The sequence below is a fragment of the Paramormyrops kingsleyae genome, chromosome 23 (assembly GCF_048594095.1).
Source record: "Paramormyrops kingsleyae isolate MSU_618 chromosome 23, PKINGS_0.4, whole genome shotgun sequence".
NCBI lineage: Eukaryota > Metazoa > Chordata > Actinopteri > Osteoglossiformes > Mormyridae > Paramormyrops > Paramormyrops kingsleyae.
In genome coordinates, this window is record NC_132819.1 from 12,231,199 (window position 1) to 12,240,705 (window position 9,507).

General features: G+C 47.7%; 2 protein-coding genes across 2 annotated transcripts; one reads left to right on the forward strand and one right to left on the reverse strand.

The window, feature by feature from the left end:
* Nucleotides 1-194: 194 nt before the first annotated feature.
* Nucleotides 195-2,174, forward strand: uqcrb (ubiquinol-cytochrome c reductase binding protein). The gene is made up of 4 exons (XM_023793009.2): nucleotides 195-285; nucleotides 1,026-1,094; nucleotides 1,198-1,364; nucleotides 1,986-2,174. The coding sequence occupies exons 1-4, from the start codon at nucleotides 195-197 to the stop codon at nucleotides 2,061-2,063; spliced, it is 405 nt and encodes a 134-aa protein (XP_023648777.2). The 3' UTR covers nucleotides 2,064-2,174.
* A 755-nt stretch (nucleotides 2,175-2,929) lies between these two features.
* On the reverse strand, nucleotides 2,930-8,393 carry lrrc14b (leucine rich repeat containing 14B). The gene is made up of 2 exons (XM_023793007.2): nucleotides 7,236-8,393; nucleotides 2,930-3,908 (listed from the first exon to the last, which is right to left on the reverse strand). Exons 1-2 carry the CDS (start codon nucleotides 8,129-8,131, stop codon nucleotides 3,263-3,265), a joined length of 1,542 nt encoding a protein of 513 aa, XP_023648775.2. The 5' UTR covers nucleotides 8,132-8,393; the 3' UTR covers nucleotides 2,930-3,262.
* Between the last annotated feature and the right edge of the window lie 1,114 nt (nucleotides 8,394-9,507).

The following is a 9,507-nucleotide window of genomic DNA, read 5'->3' on the forward strand; positions in this document are numbered from 1 at the left end:
GTTCTCTGTCAGAATAGCCTTTGTCACTGGAGACTGTCGTTTAAACTTTGGATTGAAAACAATGGTTTTCAGTCAGCGTCAGTCCATAAATGCATTATTACATACGTGGTTTAACTTGGTGATCTTTATATTAATTGGTCGGCGATTAAAACACTGCAAGCGCCACACGCCTATGGCTTGGTTTATAAGCGGAAATGTCCCTTAGCGGTAGCCGTCGTTGCGTCAGAGATCCCACAATTCTGCGCGTTGTCAACTCATACGTCAAGATGGCGTCGAAAGTACCAGGTAATATCGTTCTCCGTAAGGTTCTGAGTTTTAATGTGATTGAAATATTGTGGATACGTGCGTGATTGAATAGCGTACTGTAGTTTGTCGAAACACGTACGTCGTGATACGGTGGCAGAGGTCTTGCCGTTGGCAGCAGTCTGCATTGGATATGTGTGTCCTCTACCGTGCCCTAGAAACCCCGCGACGTCTTTTGACAGTGATCAAGCACTGGTCGTAACGTTTTGTCAGATAGCTGATGTGTTATAGCTTTCCAGGCACAAATTGTATGCATGAGCAGCCGTTTATTTAATTTGTCAGTCATCGTGTTAGCTTGAATTTCTGACAAGGTGTTAACTCGTTGTGTGTATGTGTGTATGTGTGGGTACATATTTTTTTCCCACCCCGATAGGATCTAGTTGTTTTTTTGCTGGTGGATCTCCTGGTTAGGACCTTAGGGTTAGTCCTGTGGTCAGAATGTCATTGGATCAAATCCTGTGGCTGGGCAGAGTAATGTCTCCACTGCTTGATCCTGCTCTCTCCTCACTTGCACATTGCTTTGCATAAACATGACTGCTAAATGTAAATAGCACCAGTGTTCACAGGATGATGCTGTCAGCCCAAGATATTCAGTGACTCTGTTATGTGTGTTGAATATATGTCAGCAACCACCATGATCCCCTCGCCAGCTGCAGATGACATCTTGATACAAAGTGAATCCAGTGAACTCAGGTTTACTAAAAGTTGTCTCTTATCCGTAGCTTCCAGTGGCCGATTGCTTACCGTCTTCTCTAAATGGTTTTACAACGCTGCTGGATTCAACAAAATCGGTAAGCTTGCTTATGTGCTGTGAAATCCTTGCTGCACATTTTGGGACATCACATCATGCCTGTGAAGGTTTGCTTGCGTGGAGCTGAATTGGATTCCTTTCAGGGTTGATGCGGGATGACGTGCTCCATGAGGATCGCGACGTGCAGGAGGCCGTCAAGAGGTTACCGGAGAACCTTTATAACGAAAGGATTTTCCGCATTAAACGTGCCCTGGACTTGTCCATGAAGCACCAAATTTTGCCCAAGAACCAGTGGATTAAATATGAAGAGGTACAGTGCAATCTGATTAGCAGAATTCCTGAACCACCCCCAACCATATCCCTGTGTGGTTTTTAAATATTGTATTAAAAAGAACCATCAGTGTGTATCTGAATGTGCTAAACCATTTCCAGGAAAGACTTGGAAAAGCTGTAATGGCTAAAGACAAAATATTTAATGGAAATAGTGCTGAGAATATTAGCTGCTTCTCACCAACAAGTCCTTCCCTGTTATTTAACTATGGCTTAATATCACCAGAGTTAGTAGTAGGATGTCAGTCACAGCAGTGACTTTGTACAGTGCTGTTCTTCACTGTAAGTCGTGGCCTGTTATTATACCAATTACAGCAGACTGGCTTCTTTTTAGAGCAGTGGTGTGAAGCTCAGTTGATTAGGCATTTGTACCTATGTCCAGAAGGCTGTTTGTTTGAATCCCATCAGTGACAGCATAATCATATCATATCATGAGTAAGGTCCTTAACCCCAAATATTTCTGGACTCTCATGGCGAACAAGATTAGGTATGCGAGAACTACCCAGTTTTCCCAGTGGGATGAGGATGTGCCTATTTTGCATTAAACATTCTTATGAAGGATTTATCTCTGTTCCCTAAAGCGTCGTGTGATCCCTTGCAGGACATGCGGTACTTGGAGCCCTACCTGAAGGAGGTCGTCAGGGAGAGGAAAGAGCGTGAGGATTGGCAGAAGAAATAGCACTGTAGATGTTGCATTCCTCCTCTGTCCGTGCATCTTTTCCCCTCTTGCGATATCTAAACTGTATCTTGGTCTGGGATGTGTAACCATTAAAGCTGTTCTTACACTGTTGCCACGGCCTTTATCCTGCCTCTGTTACGGGTCATTGAAGTTTTCTTGCTTGTTCTGAAACTTGTTCCTGAGACCCCCAGCATCACCATATATTAATATTTAATTTAACCTGCATTAATTTATTATGGGCTTGAAGATCTGTTCTGTAGTTTAATCAGAGCCTGGTGGTGGAGTAGAGCAGAGCTGAGTGCACCAACAGAGGTATGAGTAACACTGGTTTAGTTTTCAGAAATGTCAAATGCCATTCCCCATCCCTAAAAGTGCTTATGACCTGCGGTAGAATCGCCCTTGACAGAATGGAATCTGCACTGAAGGCACGGTGTTTAAATGGTGTTTACGGCACAGCAGGGCAGAACGTTGTTGAGTGTCATGGGAGACAGAGCCGTGGGGGAATAAACGGCTGAGGACAGTGACGCCAGGCAATGGCTGGAACCCCAGCAGGTGGTCTGTCCACGCTGCATGAGACTGCAGAGCCAATCACAGAGCTGACCTTGTCTCCGTTTGCACCCAGCTTTGTGTGGGTCGCACGTGTTGATGCAGGGAGCTGAATGTCAGGGAAGGGCTGGTGCTCTGATATTGCACATACCCCTAACACGCTTCAGGTCAAATGCTTAACTCAGGTTGTGTGAATGCTAATGTCATGTGACAGGAAATGGAAGCTATTTAGTTCTGCATTGGTTTGTTCTGAACAAGCCAATATCACTGTTGTTTATAACCAAGGTCCAGACTTGGGAGAAATACTGGTAAACCATACATTATAGTTATTTTGTCTCATTTTATTATGTGACTTTATAGGTTATTTTTTCTTACAACTAAATGTCCTATAGGACTCATTAAAACCTCATCAAAACCATAAGAATTTCCAAAATTTGTGCTACACCCCTAGTGGGGGTATCATGTTAGTGCAGCACGACCCTGCAATTTTGAGGTCATGCACCTTTTGTTTATGGGTCATTTCTAAATAGAAACTCATGCACAGTGACTGAGACACGATCTCCCCCGTTCGTACAGCCAGATATTTGACTGGATCAATTCACCTTAAGTGTCTTTAGCTTTCGAAGTGCATAACCACCACGCCCCCTACTGGCTTATTTTTGGGCCGTTATGCTGTCCATGAAGTTGCCCAGGATGTCCTTGAAGGAGTGCAGCATCAGCATGCCCAGTTCATTGCTGGTCTCATTGATTTCGGGGTCATAGGCACCTAGTAGCGGTGTGCACACCTCCACGTCGGGGCGGCCCTCCTGCTGCAGGAGTGCCAGTTGCTCCGCCCGCGCCTCCTCGAACCGGGTGCGGTCGTACCGCAGCAGCTCGGCCTCGTCCAGCGGGTACGCAGCGTCTGCGGGGTAACACTCGCGTGGCACCGGCAGCTCCACGTAGCGCAGGCTGTGGTGCAAGGCCAGGCCGGCGAGGAGGACGTTCAGGGCCCGTGAGCTCAGTGGGTTGCCCAGGAGCTTAAGCTGGCGCAGGGCGCGGCAGGGTGCCAGGGCCCCTGCCAACAGCTCCAGGTGCTGCTCCTCCAGGCCGCACTCCTCCAGGGTCAGGCTGGCCAGCGTCCCCGCACAGCGGCGCAGCAGCTTGAGGAAGGCGTGGGGGAAAGCCTCGGCCAGGGCGTGGCCGCTGAGGTCCAGGCTGACCAGGTGCTCGGAGTGCAGGCTATTAGCCAGGTACACCATGTCGACGCTGTTCAGGCTGCAGTTGGCCAGTTCCAGGCACCGTAGGGGGGTCTTCAGGGGGCTGGACAAGCACACGCAGTGTCACTAAGCAACGGGATTAAGAACAAAGACCTCACACGGCACATCAGGCGACCTGTAGGTGTGCAAAACGAGGGGCTAAACAGGAAATTGCAAAACATTGAGCTTTTAATGGTCTCAATAGTAAATAATCGGTCAGGACATTAGCAGGGATCAAATTGATAAAGAAACAGCTTTTTCCATTGATTTCCTTCATTGTATTCCTGCACTGATGCTTCGTCACACAAAATTCCTCACGGAAAAAGAACAGAGCAAACTGCAGACGGCTCTTTACAGAAAGAAGAGTCAACGTTCCGCTCAATGTTAATGGCTTTAAACACTGGATGAATAGTTCAAAAATATTTCTTGGTTACTTTGTGGTTAATGTGAAACTAAATATAGGTTCAAATCTGGACTCTGACCAGGGAATTTCGGGTTTGGCCCATTTTTTTGCCCAGGAGTGTAGTCTGGTCCCATAAAATCTGTTCCACTGAATCACGCGGCGTCACCATTTTTTTGGTTAATAATATACATATATGATGGAGTGGATGTACCAGTACACGCCAGGTAACACTAGCAGTGAAGCAACACTGTACTTCACATTATTTTGCTGCATCGCTGACCCTTTTGTACCAAGCAACTGGCAGATGGACATTTGTTTGGAAGTGTGTGGCACCTTCTGGTGCAAGAGGTCTGACATCAACCCCATCTGCCCCCCGTCCAACCAAAGGCACAGACAGCTGAACTACCTTCCTATACATCAATTGTTATTCTCACTTATTAGTGAGATACTAGGAAACTGAAGTAGGTTTGCAATAACGTGTTTCAGTCTGGAGACATGCAAGCATATGAGAAACATAAGTGCAATCTCCAGAAAGCCATTAAATGCACGAAACGCGAATGCAACACTAACACTAAGGTAGAACACGAGTTCACCTGTGCAAAAGACGTGCGTTAGATGTGGCAGGGAATCCAAATAATAATGGATTATAATCTGCCGTCACCTTCACTTGGTTACTGGTCTATCACTTCCTGGCGAGCTGAACGCGTTTTATGGTCGCTTTGAGCTCTGAAATACAGACCCTCCAACGCAAGCTAGACGACACCAGTTCTGCCTCTGTCTCTGTTGACAACGTTACGAGAACATTCAGCTGCGTTAATATCCACACATCAGCAGCACCCGACGGAATTTCTGCCTGCATTCTAAACTCTTGCAGTGACCAGTTAGCAGGTGTTTCCACAGACATTTTTGACAGGAGCCTCTATGAAGACCCTGAAGTTCCTGCAGTTCCCACCTGCTTGGAGAACACCACCATGATTCCTGTACTGAAGAAACTTCTGTCCAGTTTGTCTTACTCCATGGCGATTAGGTGCTTTGAAAGGCTTATGGGACATATCAGAAGCATTGCACCAGAGAGCTTAAAGCCTTTGCAGTTTGCCTACCGTCACAGCAGGTTGACTGAGGATGCCATATCCTTTGCACTTTATACCACTCTGCCCCCCTGGAAAATAAAAAACTATTATGCTAGGCTGGTATTTGTGGATTACAGTTCTGCATTTAGCACAGTGATCCCGTCCAAACTAAGCCAGAAGTTATTTGAACCAGGTTTCAGTGCTACTCTGTGCAACTGGATACAGGATTTCCTCATAGCTGTTGCGCATTGGCAGAACAACCTTCTCCACCTTGGTTCTCAATAATAGCACTGTGGGAAGAGTTCTAAGTCCCATGTTCTGCTCCCTGTACACACACGACTGGGTGGCCAGACACAGCTCCAACTTTATAATCAAGTTTGTTGGCAAAACCCCCATTGTAGGGCTAATCACCAACAATGATGAGACGGCTTACAGAGAGGAAGTTAAGTCTCTGGCAGTCTGGTGTGAGGACAACAGCTTCTCTCTGAATGTTAGCAAAACCAAGGAGCTGGTCATTGACTTTCCCAGACGAGATGTAGCACACCCCCCATGAACATCGGAGGAGATGCCGCGGAGAGCGGGTAACTCTCACTGATGACCTCAAGCAGACAGAGCACGCAGGAGTTATCACCAAGAAGGCCCACCAATGCCTTCACTTCCTTAGGTGCCTGCAGAAACTTCACCTGGCTAATACAGCGCTCTGTAACTTCTGCAGATGCACTGTCGAGTCCCTCCTGACTGGATGCATTACATCCTGCTATGGCAGCTGTTCGAGAGAGACCAGGAAAGCTCTACAAAGGGTTGTGGAAACAGCTCAAAAAATCATTGGCACCGAGCTTCCAGGAATCCAGGACATTCACAGCACGTGCTGCCTTAGAAAAGGTCTCTGCTCAGTGGAGGACCCCAGTCATCCAGCTTTAGGACTTTTCTAAATGACTCTGGACCATCACATCATGCACAGCGAGATTCAGGGAAAGCTTTTCCCCTAGTGACTGCTTCACAAGCGTCAAACTGGTGACTGACCATCGGTGCTGTTCTACTGCACTGTCATGTTACTGTCATTATAATTATACCGTTATTGTATGTTACTCTGAGTACTGAGTACTGAGTTACCTACTGCCTTGGACATTACTTCTCTGCATGGTCACTTTGCTGGTAACAGTGTTTTACTCTTTGCGCAAGTATGTTGTAATACATACTTTTGTTTTGAACTCACATGCACTTTATTGCAATATATCACGTTACTACTGGCCTATTTCTGTGATCCATATAATACCGTATATATCCTGTCTGTTAGTGTTTTGTTGTTCGCACATACTGTACAGTTTGTGTTATTGTATTGTTGCTCTCCATACTGGTTTTTGCCTGCTTATAGCGTGGAAGAAGACATTCAAGTAAGAATGTAATTATACTTTGTACCTGTACATCCCACATATGACAATAAACCTTTGAAACCTTGAAACCTGAAATCTGATCATATACTATTTTCAGTACAGGTTAGTTTTCTTTGATTATACAGAGCATTGTGTAGTTTATCAGTGTTATTATGCTTTATCCATACAACCATTCATCTAGTCTCTTTAGGCACTATTTCGCAGAAGGGTTTCAATGAGCCCAGAGCCCGTCACAGGACGGCTGGGGACATATGTTTTGTGGTTTAAAATACAATGCTGGCATTATCCTACACATGAGACTTAAACTTAAAGTGTGTTTGTAATAAACACAATGAAATAATATTTAAAGGCATTTCCTAAATCTCACTCCTATGGGAGTATAACTTACTTGTGGTCCCATCCACACTGCCTCGCCCATGACAGAGCTGTAAATCAGGGGCCGACCTCGCTTTGTAATAAAAAAAAAAACTACAAAGTGACCCAGCCGCACACATTACGCATCATCAAGGTGGACAGAAGCCCACCTTAGCAGCCTCCTGAGGTGCCCGGTCAGGGTGGAGAAGGCCAGGTAGAGCTCCGTCAGCTGCTTCAGTCGGCTCAGCAGCTCGCCGATGGTGCCCAGCAACCCCTCGTCCCCAGGTCCAAGACGCCGGACGTCCAGGGCTCGAGCTGGCAGCGTGAGGGAGCAGAGCTCACAGAAAGGCACCCGTGACAGCAGCTGCTCCAGGTGGGGGGCCTCCAGGTGCACGTTGTGGACGACCTCGAGGCGGCGCAGGGCGGGCGGATCGGCCAGCCGCATCACGTAGGCCAGCTGCTTGAGGCTGAGGGAGTCGGTGCGCAGGGCGACGCAGCAGAGCCGCAGGGGTGAATGCGCCCTCAGCGCTAGCGCATGGCTCACCTCCTCGTAGCTACGGCCCGTGACGAACGCATTGAGCCTTATGTCCACAGGCCGCATCGGGCCTTCGCCTCCCTTCTGCGAGGTCACCAGCGCCTCCAGGCACATACGGGCGGCGAGCTGCGTGCGTCCCCAGCGGCCCAGCGTGCGTCCACAAGGGCAGTGCTGCCGCTCAACGTCACGGAGCCCCGTCAGGTCGACGGAATGCAGGCTCTTGGCGTAAGTGGCACCGGAGCTCAGCACGTGGTCGCGCAGGCCGTAGAGCAGCGCTTCCAGGCAGGAGTGGCACGTGCGCTCTGTCAGGTCCTCGCCACAGTCCACCGTGCGGCCCAGCAGCCTGTTCAAGTCCAACTGGGCCAGCGGCCAGGCCTGCACCAGTGCATGCAGCAGTTGCGGCCGCTCGTGCAGGTAGGCGGCCTTGAACAGCAGCGGGTACAGGTTGTGCGACAGGAAGCCAATGCTCTCAGCCGAGTGGGAGCCGCCCCGCGCAAAACTTTCCGCGGCGAGGAACTTCAGGGTCTTCATGGTGGCTCCTGGCTTGTCGTGCCTGAGCAGCAGTCAGCTTCTCCCTCTTCCCCGCCCACCCAACCCCACCCCCTGCAGTCAGCTGAGGCTCCCGTGTGACACACTCAGGCTGTGCCTAAGCACATCTCTCCCCCCGTGGCCCCGCACACATCTCCGTCTCTCTCCGCACCTCACTCTGTGCCTGTGTTTAGGGAGTGCCCTGTCACTCCTAGCTCCCCCTCTCGCTCTTCAGGGAGGTGAGAGAGGAGCTATTCCTAGAGGCAGCTGTCCTGAGCCTTCAGCCAGTCGGTCACATACGGACACTCTATTTCCGACCTGCTGTTCACAGTGTGACCCCTGAAAACCTCCCGCATAACCTGGCCGAGTCCCTAAACCATAAAAATTAACCAGTATGACCAGTATCAAAAACAAAACAAAATAATCAGGACAACTAGCTTCTCAACCCCTGATCAGTGCAGGTGATATTTTTAATGACCAATGATGAATGAACTCATAGTCCTCATATTATAAAGTACATTGTTATTCTTTTTCATACTTTGAGTTTCCCAGCCAAATAGAAACTTGCCCTAAATTATGACTGACCTGGCTGGAGAAATATGTCAAAATCTAATAAATCAGAACTGCAGAAAATTTAGGATCTTAAAAAAAAAATCCATACTTATGTGCCAAAAGGCAAAGAATAAGAAACTGCTGACAGGAGCCTGCTGAAGGTTTGTGTTATGTGTTATGTGTGTATATATATATACTGTGTGTGTGTATGCTCTACTATGCCCTGTCTTATCCCCCAATGAGTATAGATGTTATAAAAGGGATTGTTGTCTTGATCTTGTTGGTATCGGAAACCATAAGAATTTTGTGTTATTGGTCATAGGAACTCACAGAGAACTTCAAGATTATTTAATTCAGCAAGTTTCGAAGTTAACCTCTAATTCTAATCTCGATATATATTTTTTGTCAAGTTGTTTATCCAAACATAACATAGACTGTGAAAAATGGTTTTAACATGTTCTCTCTTCTCCCTAGTGCGTCACTGACTTTATTGACCACTAGAGGCCAGTAGTGTACCAATATTTGCATTTAACACACAAACCTGTGCAACAAAGTTACCAGAAGGTAATAGGGGAACGTTTCCTAAAAGCGCCCGTTAGCAACTTATATTCAGTTGTATGGCTCCAACTATACTTCTGGGCCACCTATTTTTGAGGACAAATGAACATCCATCCCTTTTCCTGAAGCCGCTTGCCCTGTTCCGGGTCGCGGGGCATCTAGAGCCTATGGCGTAATGCAGGCAACAACCCAGGATGGGGCGCCAACCCATGGCAGGGTACCCTCACACATGTGTACCGATAGGCAATTTGTTAACTCCGAATAACCTC

Excerpts from the sequence above, each read along its gene's own strand:
- uqcrb (XM_023793009.2), top strand. The coding sequence starts at position 195 with ATGTCCCTTAGCGGTAGCCGTCGTTGCGTCAGAGATCCCACAATTCTG. Across the intron at positions 1,095-1,197 it reads TGCTGGATTCAACAAAATCG|GGTTGATGCGGGATGACGTG; the intron begins GTAAGCTTGCTT and ends GATTCCTTTCAG. Across the intron at positions 1,365-1,985 it reads AGTGGATTAAATATGAAGAG|GACATGCGGTACTTGGAGCC; the intron begins GTACAGTGCAAT and ends GATCCCTTGCAG.
- lrrc14b (XM_023793007.2), bottom strand. The coding sequence starts at position 8,131 with ATGAAGACCCTGAAGTTCCTCGCCGCGGAAAGTTTTGCGCGGGGCGGC. Across the intron at positions 3,909-7,235 it reads CACCTCAGGAGGCTGCTAAG|CCCCCTGAAGACCCCCCTAC; the intron begins GTGGGCTTCTGT and ends GTGCTTGTCCAG.